The sequence below is a fragment of the Battus philenor genome, unplaced genomic scaffold (genome assembly GCF_028537555.1).
Source record: "Battus philenor isolate CCGP_79_NKW_IND1 unplaced genomic scaffold, ilBatPhil1.0.hap1 SCAF_6, whole genome shotgun sequence".
Lineage (NCBI taxonomy): Eukaryota > Metazoa > Arthropoda > Insecta > Lepidoptera > Papilionidae > Battus > Battus philenor.
In genome coordinates, this window is record NW_027181726.1 from 2,192,146 (window position 1) to 2,214,206 (window position 22,061).

Consider the following 22,061-nt stretch of genomic DNA (forward strand, 5'->3'; position numbering starts at 1 on the left):
AAGAAACTCGCAATCATAAATGGGGTCGTGAATGCCAAAAGTTTAATAAGCCCTGGTCTAGGAAGTAAGGTGTGGAGTAAGATGTGCACCATGTGTTGATAGAATGTGCCAATAATCGAAGAAAGTCTCATTGTCGACGATATTGAAATTTTGTTCGTACGACGTTGCCACCGCGCAATCTATTTTGTCTGAAGCGGCTAACCGATTTTGTACATCATCTGCCTCCGTAACAATTTTTGAACGTTGTAATGACGAATATTTATGATGGTGATAGTAGTTGAAATGTCCAAACGCGGGTAAAACCCACAACTAAAGTTAAATATTAACAATATGCGTAGTATTTAAACAGATAACATATACAATGTAAAGTTACAGAAATGATGTCTAAACCAGAGGTTCCCCTACTTCTTTTTGTCACCCTCTGCAACTGCTGATTATAGAATATGAAAGTCACTGAGATAAACGTTTATAGAAATCGAAGTCAAGTCGACATTTGAATTTTTAACTATCGATAACATATGGTTTCGTGGACCCCGCTTACCAATTGTAAACTCCTATTTTCGTCACTCCAAAATGTCCTGTAGACCTCTGGGGGTACACCTGGACCACTTTGGTAACCTTTGGTCAAAACTAAGCGTTTAGCACTCTTTTATCTTAAATGGGACGAGAAGGTGAATGCCTACGGACATACAACATTTGTCTAAGACGATAAAAATAATAATATCGTAAGCACGTCGCCTTTATGGTTGTCACAGTCGTTGACACACTTCACCGCTTTTCGTGTTACACTTGTTCGTGGAAAAATTTAAAAGTTTAGAATTCTTATCCGTAATGGCTCGTTGCAGAGCGCTAGGTGGGCGGTCGCGCCGGATACCAGTTGGCTGTGCCTTTTCATGTGCGGCGTGCGGGCTTCGTTTGTATGATCGCGTGACGACGCGGCCGATATTGGAGATGTTTCGCTAACTGATACCTTCGCTTACAATGTTTATCTAACGTGTAATATATTTCTGAAATTAAATTTTGATATTCACGGGGTTCATATGGCACATTCATATATACACATGGCGCCGTATTGCCGATTTTCATAGTCTCATTATACTTAAATAAAATCGCGGATCTGAAATCCGCCAGTGTGGGTGGTAGAATCATCTTTAATTTAAATTTCTAATTTTAACAATAGAGTTTAATATGTTCACTATATTTCTAAGATTTAAAATATTTTACACTTTACCAAAAGTTTTGATTGTGCAATTAACTAAGTTAAATTATAATTTTGCACCAACACAGAGAGTAGTTTTTTTATTATCTCTTTTGTTCATAACGTTGTTTGCCCGTTCGTATAGCATAGTGCTATAGGCGGCCTATACCTTTATACCATGGTTGCACAGACTTATTAAGACTAGGGGCCACTCGGGCAAATCATAAACTGATGGCGGGCCGGCCGCCAGAAGTATAGGTAATTAATTTTTTTTTTGTTTTATCCTAGAATAGAATTAAATATTTTTCGAATGTACGAGAATATTATTTTTGCTGCCGGCGGGCCACCAGTGTTCGACCGGCGGGCCGCGGTCTGTGCATCCATGCTTTATAGTAATTATGATAGAAGGCAACTTGCAATGAAGGTAACATGACGGGTCGTGATAAGTGAACGCCTTCGTATTTTATATACTGGATAATTTGTATTTTATCCAGCAAACAGATTCTATAGAATGGAGGCTTTGAATGAGCGCGAACGTCGTACCGTTAAAATCGACTTGTAATTTCACGCCTGTTTACATACTATCCGGAGCTGTAGGAGGCAGACGCGAAGTATCGCTGGAGATGTTTTCGACGTCGATTACACTCGCGTCCACGTACCCGTGACTCCCATTATTCTGAACCAGCTACACTCAATCTGCGGCTTGAGGAATTTTTAACTTCGTGCCTATTAAAAAAATGAGAGCACACTGAGTAAACACTACCCGCTGTAACCGGTGATAACTTTGTCCGTTGCTAGTAATAGCTTCACCGAGTTCACGAAACCATTTACAGTGACTGATGAACAGTTCCCGGACCTCAGTTCAGACCGTCAAATTATTTGTTTCAATTTATGATGTCTATATTCAAACTCCAAATGTACTAATTCACTTAACCCTTAACTTGGCAGATTATTTTTTAATATTACATTAATATTCATACCACTTGACTTTTAAGACCCAAAGATGCCAACAGAAAAAACTGAACAAGCGTTCGAAAATTAAGAAATTACCTAAACATTCAAATACAAAAGATTACTTTGTGTTCAGAATTGATGCCACTATTTTTTTTAATTCTGATTTATCTCTACAGATACATTATCAAGAAAAGGGTTAGGTGGACACTTTATATCAACATGACGCAAGAGTTCCCAACAAGGGATACTTGGTCTGTCATTGAGTAAAGATTTAGCATTCCTATTCGAACCTCATCTCGGTCAGTAGCTGTTTCGGAAGATTTCATATTTGCCACAAACATAGGACAATAATCATTATTTTTTTAATTATTTGTAACGACGATCATTGTGACGTGTTTGACATATAAACAAATAATTAAAAATATTTTAAATATACACTAAGAATCCGTTCATACTCGTTTAATTCAATTTGTGACAACGCGAAAACGTAAGAAATTTTTGTTTTTTTTTTCACTTGTGCGTAGCCGCTCTTAAAAAAGGTTGAATACCACTGCTCTGAATAGTTACCCAATAAATTTTGCAATCCATTGATTGCAAAATTTATTGGGTAACTATTTTTATATTTTTTTCTTTTCTTTTTTTGGCTTTATTTTGTTGACAGTGGAATTTTTTGATAATAGTTTGGTGTCGCGGATTACAATCATTCGTTACGGGTTATTCGGATAAACAACTTGAGCTATATAATGCCAGCTCAAGCAAAATTACTTATTCACTATCTTGTTTTAAATTTAAGCCAAGAGAAAATTTCCAGAAAAGTCCACTTTGAAAGAATTTAATAACAAATTTAGTTCCTCTAGTACAATATCATGTCACTTGGGTTCATACGCGCTTTGAACTGAGTCGAGTTTTTTTTTTTTTTTAACTTCACAAACTTGGTTAACACTATAGCTTGAGCAATTTTTCTTCCAAACAAAGGCAAGGTTACTTGCCTTACCAGCCTTTCTTCGGAAAAAGCACCTGATAATTTTTAGATTTTTTTTTCAATGTGGCTTCATATTCCATGTGATTGTGATAATACAACAAGTTTTGACGTTTCGTACACCAACAGTGCAAACGTGATGCATTGAATATTTTCAAACCAAATCATATACAAGTAAGGTAATTATATTTTGCGATATAAATTATCAAGTAGTAACATTTTACTTTTTGACGCAAGTTTCAGTAGGCAGTTAAAAATCTAAACCTCAAAAGTTAGGAGTGTGTGCTTAGAAGCGAGGGTGCAATGGCGTCTTGTGAGCTCCCCCCTCGGCTACTTGTCTCCTCATAATGATTAAGCCGTGTACGCGACGGAAACAATGCGGCTGCGGGGTGGGTCGCGGGCAGATGCGTGGCGCCGCGCGCAGATGCTCGGACGCCGCCCCCGGCACCGGCGCCCTCCGAACGACGACCTCCCTCCCCCTCTGCCCCCCCGCCGCCTGTAGACGTAATGCACCGCAGCACCGGCACAAACCTCGCCGCTTCAATAAACAAACTCACTGCCATCCACTTAACAGCTGGAAAATTCTGCCCCAATTACCGACAATATTTATTTTTATTTACATTTCAGAATTAAATTAAAGAAAGTTGGACTAAATATTTTGTTGACAATTTATTTTAAATTGATGACGATGATGACCAACAATTCCGAAATGTACGTGATTTGTACTACACAATTTCTCAAACATATTAGGGAATAAACAATAACTTGGCTTCGAAATCAAAGAAACGCCATTTAAACATAAGTAATAAGATATTAAAGTATTTTTTAATTCCTTTTTAATCCCAAGGTATACAAAATTCTCTAACACCTAATTCAGCCATTATCAATATGTAATTAGTGTCGTTTATGAAGTGTATTCAATACTACATCCAACATAAGATCGCTGTTTATAAAGAAAGCTGTAAATGAATCAAGTCATCAAAGAACCATAGTTTGTTTCAAACGTTCAATAACGTTTCGCGTAAACAGTTTACACCGCTCCCCGGGTCCTGCTCTCCCTCTCATTCGCCCGGACGAATCGTTTATTGACAAGATAACCATAAACAAAAATAATCTCGCCGACCTTTAAAAGCTATGGGCATGAATATTATTGTGTAATAAGACGTAATGGCGTACTCGCTTGTGAGTGCGGCCCGCGTGGGGGAGAGCTCCCGCGCCCGCCCGCGCGCGCCGCGCCGGGATGTGACGTCGGCGGGGCGGCGCGTGACGTCACGCGCACGTGGGCGCGTGCGAGCGGGACGCCGACAGCGGGGCAGACAGGGCGCGCGATTTGACAGATCTCCACGCGTTCGATACGATCTTGAATAGCGTTATCGGGGGCGGCGAGGCTTCTCTGCGCTGCGGGCTGCCATTTCGCTTGCACTTCACGGAACCAGCGGAACCTATTTAATGCCGGCTAAACCTGTAGATATATAAACGTATTCAATTTGTATTGTTTGATTATTATTATAGTACCATTGAATTAATGTCACGGTACACCGCGTTTAGTGCGTAGTCCCACGCTGAATAGGTCCATTTCATTATGACCTATATATGTTGACTTAAAGTCGACATTTCCTAGAAGATAAAGTGTATTTTTTGCAAGTGTAGTATTTTGGTCTACTTTGATTAGATATAGAATTACAATGATATTGTGTATAATAAATATATTACTATATCTTTATAGTGCATTTCGCTCAGATAACAAAAATAAATTGATTTCGAATTCACATATACGATAATACAGTAAAACAGTATATGAAGATAAATCTTAAGAGTAAAAACTGCTTTATCGGAGCTTAATATACGTTGATATCTGTCAATATTAGCTTTAGAAATCAAATCCTATGTTCCTATGTAAAATATTTATCAAACCTTTATTTCAAAAATAATTTATTTTCAAATACATTTAACAAACACAGCTAAAACAATACGATAGCAGGATACAGGCCGTAAAAATACAAAAGTATTGGTGAACTCTCAGTATTAAAAAAGGATTCAACTTGAGTTATAACAACTAAAGACCTTATTTAATTCAGTAGGCAAGTGTCACAAAACAATCAGCATTAAACGCGCTTGTAAATAGTCTAATAAATTTTCCTTCATTTCAAATTATCCGCTACGAAACTCTACGGCGTAGCAACGTCAACGACGTGAATTGATTTGTATACACGGGGAGGAGTCGAATTTTTTGTATAACAAAATTATTTTTTTTTAACTACAATGCGCAGGTTTTGTACCCCATATCGGAATTTTTTTAAATTATTAAATTTATACATTAAATGGACCTGTCACTGTTTAATAATTCTATCGCAAAGTGAATTAATAGAAACTCGATTATAAGGTAGATATAAACAAAATATAAACTGTCACATCTCGGAAGTTCACATACAACGAGCATGTACAATAGGTTGGATTGGTGCGCACTGCGACGGTGGGGTGTTAGCGTTGAGTTCGATACCGGTTTGGCCACGAGCACGCAAACCGCTACCGCTTGCCGCCTGCCGTCTGCCGCCACCTTCTGTCTCCATTAACGTTATTGTGTCGAAATAAAGCCACTAAATTTTTTTTTAAATCGTTATTCTTTATTATGTATAAACCACCTCGATAATAAAGAATCAAGTGAAGATTCATTCCATTCCGGTACCCATTTGTGTGACAACCAAAGTAGAGGTTTTATTAGGAAGTTATTCTTTGTCTATTCTGAAGTAGGTGTCCGTTCAAGTGATCTTTATTTTGGCATCTCTAGATCCCGTAAGAATCTATATTATTATAGCTTATTGTACCTTCTAGCTTAGATAATAAAGATCAAGTTTAGATTAAGCGTCCTCGGCATCTCTTAAGAGTTTGCTGTCTGCACTTTTCGTAAAAATTTATTCGCTTGGCGCCGGCAGCGCTAATTCGGATTGTCGAGCTTGTCGTCTTGTTGGCTTATCGTCGAACTCAACAGCAACAGATCTCATAAGATACTGAAGCTCCGAACACTGAACGATACTATTTATATTATTTTCTGCGCGACACTACTGTGGTGTCGACGGACGGCATAGTGTTTTAAGACAAACACTGACCTGCCAAAAAAAAATATCATCTCAGGGATACATATACGTAATTCACGAAGAAACTCAATTCCAATTTGGTCTTTAGTTTTAATTGTCTGCAGAACAACCTGCACCATTTAAGTGTGAAACGCTTGATTTTTAAACGATTGTTTTTTTTTTTCTTTAAAAAAATGCATACGAATTTTTGTAATAGGTGATCTAATAACAATGCGTGTACGTATAGTATAAAGCAGATAGTCACAGGGACTGCGTCGCCGGCATGTTGCCTTTGTGGTTACGTGTTTGCTATTTTCAGCTTCAACCGACTTTGATAAAATTTATATATCGTGTGCGAAATATTGATAAAAATTATTCCAGTCTCTGTTTATTATTTACGATATTATATTTTCAACTGTCATTTGTTTACAATGAGTTTTATAAATCTGAGATTTTTTTTATTGTACAGTAATACCCCGTTTTACGCGAGGGATACGTTCCAAAAAAAATCGCCTTAACTGAAATTCGCGTATAACGAGGTTTATGATTAAACAGAGTCAAAAATTATTACAAAAAAATACAAATCATTTTAATCAATCACTTTAATTCTAGGAACACTTTATGCAATACATACTCTTATTTTTTACGGAAAAATACATCTATTGTCTTTTGGGTAATGTTTTGTTTACGTTCTAGTAAAATACGTTCTTAACACCCAACACTGTTTTTAATTATTTGACAGATGGTCAAGACACCATAGAGAAGTTGATGACTACATTATATTTATATGCACTCTTTTGCGTAATTCGAGGCATTTGAGCGCGAAATTTGCAATTCGCGTTATAGTGAAACCGCGTACAACGGGGTCGCGTAAAGCGGGGTATTACTGTATATGACAGGAATATAAAAGTTATTGTAATGCATAATTTTAAAGTGTTACGTTGGTTTTGTTACGTTCTTTGTGCACTTTCACTTTAAATGAACGCCGCGACTGACGAACGCATGTCGTCTGTTCGAAACGTTACGTAGTTACGAGCGGTAAACAATCTTTACAGTGCAGCGGTTGTATTCGGGGGAAATAGTTGACGCGTCCTTGAAGACATTCATGTCGCTTTGAACGGGAGGATGAGTCATATGGACAATTATACACACTCTAAGGAATAAATTTGTAGCTCATTTGTATACAAAAAGCTTTAAAGCTTTGAGACTTATTTCCAATCACCCTGAATAAGGTGATCGCTCTGAAAAAAAAAACGTCTAAAACGAAATACGACAGGTCAATAACCTCTGGTAGTACAAAATCCACAGAGAGAGATAGTTGATAATAAATAATTGAAATAATAAAAGTAATCTAAAGTTTTTCTTATATATTATCATTACGTTATTTATGAAATCATTGATTTTCGGATGTTGTGCCGTACGTCAAGTGACAGCAAATGGACTTAACATCCATCCATTTTAATTTTTAACACATAATATTGTAGGTATCCCTAAGGTTTTGCTTAACATAGAGCGACCAAGCTTAGGCTAAATAGTCACCTCTACCACAACAAAGCGAGATCAAGTGCCTTTTGGTTTAAAAAAAAAACCGTGGTTGCATATGATACTCTGCTCTTCGGAAAGAAGAGAGTTTTATGTGCGATCACTATCCACTATCATCTCTTCGATGGTGGTACTATGCACTGCTGAGGAGTCCAGGAAAGCCTCTTGCGCTGCGCTATACTTGTACACTACCCTCGATGACCCGGTGCTGCAAAGGCATCTACTGCTCTCATATATTAATTGTTTTGTAGTCAGTATAATACAGTCTACAACTGAGACTTGATTTAATCTCCAAACTGTAGTATTGCATCCAGTTTGTGATGTCCCTTAAGCTAGCGACATTACGTAGACGGTTAGGATAATTGTCTCAAGACTGAGAGCAACTTTGTTCATAAATTTTATAATACAACATTTTAGATGACACGTTATTAAATAGGTGTAGACGGGTTGCGCAACGTGGCCGTCCTGTGCAGCGGCAGATGATAATTGCAGAGGCGGAACAAATAGGAAAGACGAGGATTATTGAGTTGAAAACGAGTCTCAAGATCGACCGAGATAGCGACGCGCCGTAAACCCTCTCTCCCCTAGGAGACATAAGTACTTAGGTCGAAAAAAGTCACAATCATGACCCTTAATATTCGCAGATCGTTACGCCGTGGTGTGTGATTAGCCTAATATTTTACATGTCCGACGCGAACGTTGCACTATTTACGACGTTGCATCACCCAAGGTCCGTTTGTGTTTATTATCGTCCGCAACAGCTTTTCCTCATCTTTTCATTTGTATTCTTGTTAATCGTATGAGATGTGAGCGCGACTGGAGTCTTCGAAAATAATGGCATGCGAAGGTTTTTGTTTGAATCGCCCTGTCGAATAGTGATCATTAGAGCTCGTTATTGACAATTGCCAAAATAGAGTATGGGGTCAATTAAATTAATTTTTATCGTTACTTTTTCAGAAGTCTGAATAAAGTGAAATTTATAATTATTGCAATAAAAGGAAGTGAATGTTCTTGTGATGTGAAATTGGTATTTTTTTTACCGTTTATTGGTAAGCAATTCTTGCAAGAACGCGCGAAATCTTTGGCTCATATTATGATTTGATCGAGTCGTCAAATAAAACACTGTCATTTAGACAAATATCAATCAATTTTAATAAGTCGTTTCATATTAATATAAATATTTTTTTTTACTTTAAATATTTAAACCTAATAATAAAGTTAATAGATGTTAGCGCACATCTAAATCCAAACATCCAAACAAGATCATTTCAGCCGTAGCGCTTCCACTGCTGGAGATTGATTATACCCCTATAGACTTCTGATAGGATCGATTAAAAGCAGCATGCTTCCAGAGTCGTCCGACAGCCTTAGATCGCGTGTCTCCATCTTGAGGGTGGACTTCCGACGACTCTAACGTGATCTCCTGTCCACCTCGTGGGTGGAGATCCTGCCGTACGATACGATTATTTTATAGAAAATAAATATAAAACTGTACGTACGTACGTACGTATTGCTTTGTTTCCTTTATATAACGTCCCAAGATAATTATTGCTACCCATTACTTATAAAGCCATATTTATAAGGAGCAACTGTTGAGTTTCTCGCCGGCTTTTCTCTCGCAGAACTGCCTTCCGAACTGGTGGCTGCTTCCTATAGGACTAACAATGCGACAGTTGATGTTGATTGGCGATTCGAATAAATAATAATTTGATTTCGAACAAAGTTTTCTTATAACACTAAGCTTTGGACATCCACTGCCCCGAGATTCGAGCTCTAGATGATTAGGTTTTTAATGAATGTAATAACGTAATGGAATATTATCTTGACGATTGAATGTACGTACGTACGGTCGTCAGTTGAGGTCAGCATTAGTGTACGTGAAAGGATACTTAAATCGCGTCATTTTTATACAAGTCGCATAAACTTGTGTAAACCTCCGTACGTTTATTCAACTATCAAGACAAAGTTTCATACGCATGTTGTTACTATTGTTTTGTTTATTTTTTACGTATTATCTTCTGTTTTTATTACGGTGGGTGATTAATAATTATTAAACATCTTTTGAAGTAAACTTATTAAAGTTCCATTATGATCATTTTCATTCATCTTTCCTCTGCTATTGACTTCACTCGCACAGTCACACCTATCTACGTGTCCGAATTTCTTAGATACAGATAAAATAGTAACTAAATTGTTTTTTTGTTGATGCTGTCTATTTTTTGTTGTGTGATGATAGCTAAGTAAGAAAAGGACCAATATTTAGCCACTTCCGCACATGCAGTGATAGTCGTGCAATGAAATGCACCGCCCGCCAGCCCGCTGATAAATGCGTATGCGGCATTTCATTGCACGACTACCACTGCATGTGCGGAAGTGGCTAAATATTGGCCCTTTTCTTACTTAGGATGGACTTCCGCGAAGTAACGCCTGATTCTATTAAATATGTGATGATAGCTACCAGTGGTTAACATATTCTATGCCATGTGGGGCATAACGGACCCCTCGCTGCACCTCGTTCAGGCCATTTGCAGTTCTCATTGAAAAACAGAGGATTCTTAAAAATGAATTGCAGGATCGAATATAGATAACTTCACATCACGTATGCACGTACGTATTTTAATATGTACTAGCATATTAAAATTTAAGATTATATATATATTTTCTTCCTAATTATAGCTTTGTAGTAATGAAAAAGTGTTAAGGATACGTCTTAAACGACTTTTATAATTTTTAAATTGTGGGTCGTATACGCCCCACGGGGCCTGAATGTAAAATTTTCAAAAATTGTCGTGGCGCGGTACGTGTTAATGTAAGAATATCGCAATAGAGTGCAAAAAAGATTATTTTATTTGTGTTCATGAAGCTGAGCAATCCATTAGGCTTTCGTTAAATCGTTTATAGTCGACACGCTCTAAAGCGATCTTTGGTACTTGGAATTGTACAGATATCGATTACTTTTAACAACCTAGTTATATTAAGAGACTCGTCATAGCGTTCTTCTGTACCCGAGTTTTAGGCCGTTATACGTAAACAAAGTCTAGAAAACTGGCGACTTATGACTGTGTTACCCTGCACCCATCGTCCTTTTGTATCTAGGCGCATAGATGTAAAAACTGGCGACTTATCACTGTTAACGTCTCCCTGCACCCATCGTTATTTTGTATCTAGGCGCGTAGATGTAATATAACATAGACAAAGTAGTGAGATTTAGACGTTCAAGTTAAAGCGCCGAAAAGTTTAAAGCACGATAACTACATATCTAACGATTTTTTAATTAGATCAAATCGCAGTGTCGCTGATTTGAAATGAAGTACTGAATACAACACAGCGCTGTTATTATACGGTACGAACTTTAATTTCTACTGATTTTGGGTCGTAGCTTCATAATTATAAGACTTAAATTTATCTCTACTGTGTTGGATCGTAACAGCTTGTATCAACAAACAATCAGCGTGGTCGTTGCGTTGATAAGGGCGGCGCGCGCCGATATCGATCCCACGGTACGCGACCTTGAACCTTATGCACGCCGAGGATGTACCGTCCGCGCACCACCACGCACAACGGTGGCAACCTTTCACCATTTGAACCTAGGTCCTGCCCTCTTAGGCTTTTCGGCGCCTTCGAATGCTAAACTAGACTTTTGGACAAGTTTATATGACACTTCAACCATCTAAATCTCCTTTGGTGGTCGACCACAATAATGTGTGAAGCTAAATACGGTGTGTAGGGGAGTTACCTGAATCTCCCTTGGCATCCTCGCTGTGTCGTAGCAACACGGAATCACTTACCTTACCATCTTCGGGTTCGATACGCTAAGGTACAGTCCTTGTCAAAAAGCACTTGCTTTAGTCCTGGGCCTAGTTACTTTATAGAGCTTCCGCCTAAACAATTTAAGACGTCGAAGACCTCCCAATTCGCTGACGCTCGTTCTAAACGGGCCAACAGCATTTGTCCAGTATAAAAAAAGAAATATTCATAGCAAATATTTTATCGAAACTTAATGATATTTGATCCTCTCAACCTTAATCGTTATTTAATACATTATTAAAATTTCACTGACAACTCAGATGGATGGAAATCACGATTTTTTAATTGATTCATTATTGAAATAAGATAAAACAGAACGGGTCCGTGACACGAATGTTCGTTACTAGTATGTAAATTTTGTTTACGTTGTATTTAAAACATTAATAACTTCCTGAAGTACTTATATTAAGTGTTGGAAATGTCAAGTTGAAATTTTTAGTATTGTAAAACAGGTGTGTCAAAGTCAAAAGTTAATTTGACTAAATGAACAATGCTTAACTTTAGATGGGTTGTACAAATGTTAGTCGCGGGCGGTAAGCACCCCGCGGGCCGCAAGTTTGACATCCCTTTTTTTTAATGGAATCAGGCGTTACCTCGCGGAAGTCCATCCCAAGTAAGAAAAGGACCAATATTTAGCCACTTCCGCACATGCAGTGGTAGTCGTGTAATGAAATGTCTCAAAATGTCAGTGAGTAATTTGGTGGTGGCGGTTGTGTAATTCGCATTGTTTGCCGCATACGCATTTATCAGCGGGCTGGCGGGCGGTGCATTTCATTACACGACTACCACTGCATGTGCGGAAGTGGCTAAATATTGGTCCTTTTCTTATTTGACATCCCTGTTTTAAAACATTATATTATCCCTAGACCTAAAGAAGGCAAGGTTAAAATTGGATTTCAGTTCGAAACACTTGATGCGATTAAAGCGAGCGGGCGAGTAGTGGTGCGCCGGGTCCATTGATCAATCGCGGCGCAGCGGTACCTGGCGGCGAGCGGAGTCGTGACCGCGCGCCTCGGTACCGATACGGTGGTACGGTACGCGTACCGTTCGCCCGCGGCCTTGAACGCCGCTGCCGAACCGAGCGCGACAATAATTGCACCGCGCACACCGTACCGGTACAACTCAACCGGTATCGCCGAACGTTTCTGGGTTAGACCGCGCCGCCAAGCCGCCGGTGACGCCTAGGCCTTTAATTTTACGAAACGTTTTAATTTCTTTCAATACGATATTTAGTAGATTTATAACAAATCTAATATGTACATAAAATTCTCGTGTCACGGTGTGCGTCATTGAACTGCTCCGAAGCGGCTCGACCGATTCTCGTGAATCTTAGCATGCATATCGGCCAGGGTGGAGAATCGGACAACATCTATTTTTCATCCCCCGAATGTTAAGGGTGGTCCACCTCTAAATTTTATTTTATTTTTAGACAATTTTTTTTATGATACTTCATACAAATATAATATACATACAACCCTAAATTTTCACTTTTATACGATCAACCCTTATTTTTTATTTGTTAATTAAAAACTTTAATTTTTTTTGCAAAACGTTTGCGGGATCAGCTAGTATTATAATAATAAAATGTTCAAAAATGTCCTTGCAACGTTACTCTCATGCAAGGAAATTCGATCATGCGTTGTCTTTCTTCATCTGTTCGATAATATGTACTAATAAAAAAAGATAAAAAAATATTCCAAGTTAATTTTAAGTAAACAAATGCTGTTTGCCCGTTGCCATTTATACCTTAAGCGAGATTGAAGGACGATAGTTAACCCCTTTTTCACAAGAACTAAGCGAGAGGGCTCCCTCAGATACCTCGGCTCGAGCCGTTACATTAATTATTGTTACACCGAATTAAAAAGTCGGAATCTCCGTGTACACTGGACGCAAGGGAGAGAATTTTGTCTTAGACAGGCAATCGCTGGTATCAGATTCTATCTTCGATAGGCGCACAAATTATATAACACCACTGTCAACAAACGGCGTAGAAAAATATTATACATAAACAGGTATTCCTGTTAATCGAGAGAAGCATGCGAAATCCTCTAGTTCGCACTGTGACCACGACGTGTTTCACGATTCCGTACATTATATCTGAAAGAATATTTTTGTTTCAACAGTAAACATAAAACTAGTTTGTTCATCATTGGTGGAGCTAATGTTATATAATAACCGATAAACGAAGATTGTTTTTTATTGTTATATATATATATCAATTGGAATTATTCGGAATTTTACAAATCTTATATGATATACATTAGTTAGAGTTATCGATAATCTAATTCTTATTACACGAACGTGAATAATCACCTTTCGCAAGACAATTTGTAGAATCTTTATCTGCGAACGTGATACAACGCCCCGCTTATTAATATACGTGCGATAAAAACAAAGGACGCTGCGCCGCAGCAGCGGCCGACTATCATTCCGTTAAACTTAAGTCATCACCGTTAACCTCTGCCACGCAACGGAAAAACTAGTTCGACGACGGAAAATGGCGCGCGGCACACCTGGAGCACGAATGTCAAGGCTGCTCGCTTGGAACCGCTCCAGTTCGGCCCGCGCGAGCGCTCCGTGTGTCATCTTATGTTTATTACAATGTTTGCCACGGAGCAACAACAATTCACTTACATTAAATAAACAGTTTACACTCGCTGTCACGCCTCGTTCCGCTGCCCGCCGAGCGCACCGCTCGGGACGCGAGCGGCCCGTCTGCGGAAACGTTCACGCGTCGCACCCTATTGCGATATTCTAAGGTGGAAATTTCAATGTCAATTAAAATGTTAGCGGGCGCCGCGGCACGCATGTGTGTCGCGCGCGCCGACAAACACAAGCACGTGCGCGGCGAGCGGCCGCGTGACGTCACAGCCCGCCCCCGGGTGCGAGCGAGAGGGCGCGCGTCGCGGAGCGGCAACGCCGCGGGCCGATTTGTTTTTACATGTGAGGCCGGCAATAGGCCGAGTTTATCTTCCGATTGCGAATGCAACGGCGGCCGGCCGCGCTGCTGCCGGGACCGTCTCGACCTTGCGGCACGCCGGTTCCGGTCTCCGGATCCCAACACTGTCGGCGCTCGGTGTCTAGCCAAAACGCACTAGTGATTTGACGTTGCGATCCCTTATGAACAATAATTTTATCTAACCTACTGTTTCTTTACTTACAGAAGGCGACCAAGGCTCGTGGGAGAGTGGACTCTCGTACGAATGCCGCTCCTTGCTGTTCAAGGCCTTGCATAACCTCATCGAAAGGTAAACAACATCGATTACGACAACATATATGACAAACAACACAAATTTAATGCTACGCAACCAACGACAATAATTATTAATTCAGGTTTTTTTATCCTTGGTGAATCGGAAATCGCTAGTAGATAGTCTCGGGGACTGTCGATTCACTTTGGTGACGCCTATAGCCGATTCGCTGCCGTGCCGCTCTTTATTTTGGCCAGGTATTAACTGTATCGGTTTGCAAAAGATGGATACCATGGCGAATTACTTCTCCTCATTCATTTACTACTTTACGTACGATCATTTAAAAGAAATAGTTTATAAAATTCAATCTGTTTTTTGATTTACTATTTCAGTGTTATGTTTATTAATTCGATTAGGAATTTTTGTTACGCCAACCGAGGAATTTTATATCTAGATTAATTAAACAAGTTTTACAAAATTAAGCTTAGGTTCGTGTAGGTATGAAAACATAATCGTAATTTGAATTTCGAAACTATCGCCAAATATGTATTTGTTTTGAATCTGGGCAACTCATAAACAAATTAATTGAAAAACAAGTTTCACAAAATTAAATATAAAATAAAGCGTAGTTAATTTTTTTTTCATCGACTTCGCTCTCTTTTATTACGTGAGATTTTAATGGCGGTTCTTCAGTTTTAGTGTCGTTAAATTTTAATTAATCACGATATGCATATCTAATTACCTTCTATGCGCTCTATAAAACTGGTTATATATGAACTATTTAGTATATATTTCATAAGACATTTAACTATGTTTATCTTGCTCTGTTTACATAAACATTAGGTAAGTCTTTTCATATTTTGATTTGCACGTGAATGCAGAACGCTTCTAACCGGCCCCATTGGAAATCTAGGGAAGGGGCCTTATGACCAACTGTCGACGAGTAATGTTTTAAGTGATGATCAGCAGATCATCCATAACGTTCATTCAGATTATAATTCGCAAACCAATTTTCAATGGATATCTTGAAAAGTTTTGTGTGAATGCCAGCTGCCTGTTCTTTAAACAACGGGTTGGTCACAAAAAAAATAAGATTTCGATTTTATTATACGATTCGGTATCAAAGCATGTGATCTGAAGACCTCAGACAAATTTCCTAAGAAAGCCCCCACCAGTTATGAAACGGTGTAGGTTAAACGCGCTGAGTTCAGGTTCGATTGGATTGGCCTGCATCTAAAGTCTACCCAGGACCCTAACACGTTCGCGATGGGGCCTGAATTTACTGAGCGATTCCACCGGGCGAATATAACAAAAAGGAATAATTCTCTTGTACATTTCGTCACGAATGTGTTAACAATGTCATCTATACACCGTATGAGCATGTCATACGCTGCGCTTCTCAGTTCGTGGTCTCTATTCCAGAACCATTAATAACTAGCAGCGCTTTGTGTCGTGCTCTCTACAATTCGAACTTGCCAATATGCGGGGATATGTTTGGTTACTTTTGTTCACATACGAATCTCGACATTCCTAATTTGATTTCGAAAAGAAATCCCAAACTTTGGCCTCACCGTGAGTCGTTGTAAGGGAGCTTTTCGTAAATTATGAAAAACCGCGAAAAATGTCCTTAAAGCAAGGCTATAAATCCAAACCAAAAAAGAAACAGAGAAAAACAAAAACCGTCGTCCATCTGCAAATTTAAAAGTGTAACCAAATGTATAATACAATGGCGTAGGGCGTGCAGTAATTGTTACATCGGTAAGGAGCGTTGCACCGATGCGGGAGCTATTACGGGGGCGCGCTGCACCGGCCGAATCTGTGCGGACGAAACGCGAGCGGGTCGACGACCCGGCGGCGCGGCACACAATGCGGCCCGCCGCGACGCACGCCGCCACGCACGACGCCACGCACGCCGCCACGCACGACGCCACGCACGCCGCGCACGACGCATTGTTTTAATTTGGTTGCGTCGTAAAAACGCGCGCCCGCCGACGACGAGCTACGCGATGTCACAGCGATCGTCCGCGCGAATATATCGCCTCCCCACGAATATAATCACGAGTCCCAAAATGCAACTTTTCACCAGACACGTAAAACTAAATGTTAGATAAATCTCAAAAATTATAATCTTTATATGGCACGAAATCTGATTTTACACACGCCTTGCCTATAATCTTCTTACCTTGTTTTCACATTAGCTTGTTTACTCAGAAAAAAAAAGATGACTGCCATTTTTAGCCAGAAAATTATAGAAAATTGACAAGGTTTATTGGAACTCGCAGATTGCAAATATTTAAAAAACCCGTGAAAATGAAAACGGTGATTGTCATTTTATTCCGTAGGGGCAGCGATATGTACTTGTATCTGTTTTTATGCGGTGAATAGTGATAGCATATAAAGATTGGGTGAGAAAATAACTCGTTACTAAATAAAATTAAACTGGCCGGTGATCGGTGATAAACGCTTGAATATGTCTCGGTATTCAGATATACAAGATCCGAACATTTTTTTTTATAGTTAGCTTCAAAAAAGAGCGTGAACACAAATTGAAAAATACAATATTTTATACATAGATATGTTTAACAAATAATGCGTAGCCACAAATTGCGTATTTTTTAAAATAAAATGTAGTTAACTAAAAGTAGTCAACGTTTCAAGATTTTTTTACAGTACACGCAGCAGATATAGCTTAGACACCAACGAATTTCTGGTTTTATTTTTTTTTCATACCAGCGGCAACGACAAGCGGCCAGTGCCACGTCGTTGCCTGTCTGCTAAACTATACGATTTAATGCCTTTGACATTGGCCAGAAACTGAAGCAGCTGAAAATAAAATTGAAACGTGTTCCCGCCTTTTTTTAAACATTTACCCGGGAAATATAAATTGATACGTAGTAAATGATAAAACATATTTGTAATGATGAACTATATTGCGTGAATTAGATCCTAGATCGCTCAGGGAAATAGTATAATGGCCTTAATTTTTTTTTAATTTAACTAGTGTTATATCGTCAGCCATGGTTTGAGCAATTTAAACTGTAACTAGTACTTTATCGATTTTATTAATTTCTTTAAAAGTATTATAATACTTTTCAAAATGTTTCATAACATATAATGACTGTGAAAACTTTTCGCGCGCTTTTCAGTTGCATATACGATGCAAATTCATATTGTCGTTTAATAATAGTCAGTATATATATAAATGTATAAAATTATTTCACATTTAATCGACAAAATGGTAGCTTTGAAATATTTTATATTTTATTTTTTCTATTGCGATGCGATAGGACAATAAATATCAGTACAAAGTCGGTAGGGACATCTCGTTATTGATATAAATAGATTTTAATTAAACACATTTAGATTCAGAAACGAAGAGAACCACGTGAAGTGGCAGGGGACGAGGAACAATGCAAGTGCAGCCGGCAGATAGGCCCTACAGTAGGTGGACCAAGACCAAAAATATAGTTAGATCGCGGAAACTTACTAGATGCGAGCAGCGCATAAACTGTCATCGTGGCGATCTTTGGTGGCGATGTCTACTCCAGTGGGCTGAAATGTAGAATATACAAAATTATTGTCGTTCACCTTTTACCTGATTCATTTCTAAATACACCTATCCCCCGATTTACACGGTACTCGTTTTACACGTTTTCGCTTTTACACGGTTTTCCAAATAAGTTTTTTTTTTGTTTTTATCGATAAAAACAAAATATGTTACTGTGATTGAACACGTGTGCTGTGTACACATTTCACGGGAAATCCCGAGCTAAGTGAGTAAGATCTTACGAAAAATTCGAAGCAATTGTTAATAAACGATTTTATTACCATCTCTCATAATGTAAATATTTCTGCTCCAAATCGGCACAAATAACTTCGAGTGATGAAAGTGAATTCGAACCTTCGATTCCGAAAAAAAGAATGAGAGTAATTTCTGACAGTGGTAAAGCATAATAAAACACCTTTGGTCATGTTTTTGTACTCCTTTTTAATGTATTGTAATTAAATTAAAAAAAAAAAAACAGTGTTTCCGTAATATATTTAATATTTTAACTTCTCAATGCATTTTATTTTTATTTCTGTGTATACCTAAAAATGTTGAAAAAAATCACAACTTTCAAATAGCAAAATTATGCATTTTCTGCAAGCTTTTCGATTTACACTGTTTTGGCTTGAAAATTTTTAATTTTCGATATACACGTTTTTCTCAGGAACGTATCAACTGTGTAAATCGGGGGATAGGTGTGTATTCTTTTATAGAAATATTCAAATATTAGATTCGTAATTTAGTCCTAACTAAACAAACAACAGGTAAATTTCAAACCCATGGTTTCACGTAAAATTATTCACGATATTCATAATATTTTCAATGATTCATGTTACCGAGTTATTTGTAATAAAAATATTTCCGCGGTTGACTATTTCGTCGAAATATCAAATCGATCGATTGCCGGTCAATAGTAAAGATTTGTTAATACCGACATCAAGATTTTACATCATTGTTGTGTTGTTCGCGCGACGGCGACGGCTTGCAACGAGTCCGCTATGGTAATATTAATTGATATGTGCAACCATCGTGTTACGACACCGTCGCACTGCATTTTATGCGTGATGCGGGAACTCGCGTATACGTATATGTCATTCTCACTAACAACATACAATTTGTATATTTTCAACATCACATACACTCACCCTCTAGTACATATATGAGTCGCTCAAAAGCCAATGCGCTAAGTCCATTTTTGGATAATTCCTGATTTTTGGAAACTTTGATGAAATAAATAATAATCTACTTAGTTATTAAATTATGTTTACTTTTCGCTAGGTTAGACATCCCTTCTCTAATAGCTTTTAAATATATTGTATAACAATTTCAGAAGCCACTGTAAATAAGTCCACCTTCTATCAATATTTTTTAACATAAATTTCTCATATTTTTCAGCTGCCATAAGAGGTATAAATTCTAAAATTAAGTTGCTTTTATTATTTCAATAGATACGTTTTTATTTACACATCCTGTACATATCTGGTTTTTGCAGAGTTTACACCTCGAAAAAAGTCTACACTTTTCTAATTAAATTTATAAACCAAAAATTTTTAAAAGTAATGTATCAAAAACAATAATTTTTTCAATTTTTATGTTTTGGACTAATCCGCATTGGCTTCTGAGCGACTCATATCATTCAATCTACAGATTAATTGGTTACAATAGACTTTTAAAGGATTGAATGTATAGATCATTTGTTGTAAAAATAAATCTTTTCGGAAATAATGATTAACGTAATGATAATATAAGAAAAAGTGTTTTCGAAATTAGGATTACAACAAATTAACATAAATTATTGATTTGAACTTAAAATAACATTAATTTGGCGGTGGCGGTTGTGTGATTAGCATTGTTTGCCGCATACGCATTTATCAGCGGGCTGGGGGGCGGTGCACTTTATTGCACGACTACCAGTGCATGTGCGGAAGTGGCTAAATATTGGTCCTTTTCTTACTTAGGATGGAGATCCGCGTGGTAACGCCTGATTCCATTAAATATGAATTATTGTTTATTATTTGTCTCTAAAGACTTTGTACGGCCTAGATTTATTTGTTTTTGCGCGTTCCAATAGTGATGATAAAATGAAAAGCTTTAAAGTTTTTTTACTAACAAATGAACATCATGTATATCTACCCGGATTTTCACACGAGACTATCGAAGGATACGGGAACGTCTGTAAGTTTCCGACGCGGTATTAAGATCGTGAAGTACAGTCGCGCCGAGGAAAAACACTGTTGTGCCGTTATGTCGAGTTATTGCATTAAAGCGTGAGACGTAAAAATGATTTGTTATTGCGACAGACAACTCAATGTCGGCTCCATTGCTTCTCCGTTCATTTTAAACTCGGATTGGTTATTCCAATGTGAATTTACCTAAAGTTGAAATAGGTTTTTGGAAAGAATTTGCATTGAAAAAATACGTATACGGAAGACAAATTTTTTTTTATTAAAAATAGTCAATTTATCTATTAACAATTCAATTATACCGTCTCCAAAATGTCCTGTGACAAGTTACCAAAATAGATGTTAATTAATTTATTTATTACTTTATTGTATATCTTGTAAATATAACATATAAACTTTACAGTAACAATATAGAAATACAATTAGCGATTAATATAGATCACCTTTGGTTAGATTGGAAATGATTTGTAATTTAATATGGGTGTCTAAAGTAAAAAAAAGTATTTACTTTTAAAACTCAAAAGACCCGTTACATTCTGAAAGGTTCACTACAAGTGATTAATATGTACACGGACTTGTATTTTAATACAATCTTAGATGAGTACAATATTTTCATAACGATCTTTCTTCATGTCCAATTTTGTACATTAATTAATGTGAGATGTTACGAATTACAGATGCCTGTTATCGCGGGACTTTGTGCGGCTCGGGAAATGGTTCGTCCAACCCTACGATGGCGACGAAGAGGACGTCGGGAAGAGGTGAGACAATTGTGCGCAACGTATGAACACCGGTTGGCTTGGGTGTGGAAGTTTAATTTGTACCAGTTCCAATGAACTGTTGCAAATTCCACTCGGTGGCAACACGCGAGTATACTTCCTATATTGACAACGAAGATCTCTGTGTTGCACCTGTCAAGTATTAAGGCGCGACTTCGTTCACCTTCGAACATTTCAATTTATACATGTATTTACGTGTATTTGTAATGACTCTGTGTTTGGCACTAATCGGTGTAACATAACTCCTGAAGAAGCCCCGTGGAGGGGTGAAACACGTGTTGAGTAATTTGGCGGTGGCGGTTGTGTGATTCGCATTGTTTACCGCATACGCATTTATCAGCGGGCTGGCGGGTGGTGCACTTTATTGCACGACTACCACTGCATGTGCGGAAGTGGCTAAATATTGGTCCTTTTCTTACTTAGGATGGTCTTCCGCGAGATAACGCCTGATTCCATTAAATATATATTTGTATTGTTTGTATGATGTTTTTGCTGTTAGCCCCAAGGCTTTTACAGCTTCATCGGATATGAGTCCATGGAACGGAAGGGTCCGTGAACTATACTAAAAACGAAAGCATTCGATTTTTACGTGTATCACTATCATTATAATATGTTATACCAAAGAATTAATCAACTTTTTTAATTAGTCCAAAGCCTTACATAGTTCTATGTTCTTTTTGTGTTTTATATAATCCAAGATAAAGAAACTTATAAAACAAATATTCGTATGTTTGTGTATGTAACAAACATGCAATTTATTCTTTCTTTACTACAAAATTTATACCAATCAATCTTTCATGCTTAAAT

General features: G+C 37.9%; 1 protein-coding gene across 2 annotated transcripts in view; it reads left to right on the forward strand.

Moving 5' to 3' along the window:
- skd (mediator complex subunit skuld) overlaps window positions 1-22,061 on the forward strand; it is a 112,677-nt gene that overhangs the window by 63,838 nt on the left and 26,778 nt on the right. For both annotated transcript variants that reach the window (XM_068774020.1, XM_068774021.1), the window contains exons 3-4: window positions 14,718-14,802; window positions 21,153-21,236. In XM_068774020.1, coding sequence (XP_068630121.1) covers window positions 14,718-14,802; window positions 21,153-21,236 — 169 coding nt within the window. The remainder of the gene's footprint in view (window positions 1-14,717; window positions 14,803-21,152; window positions 21,237-22,061) is intronic.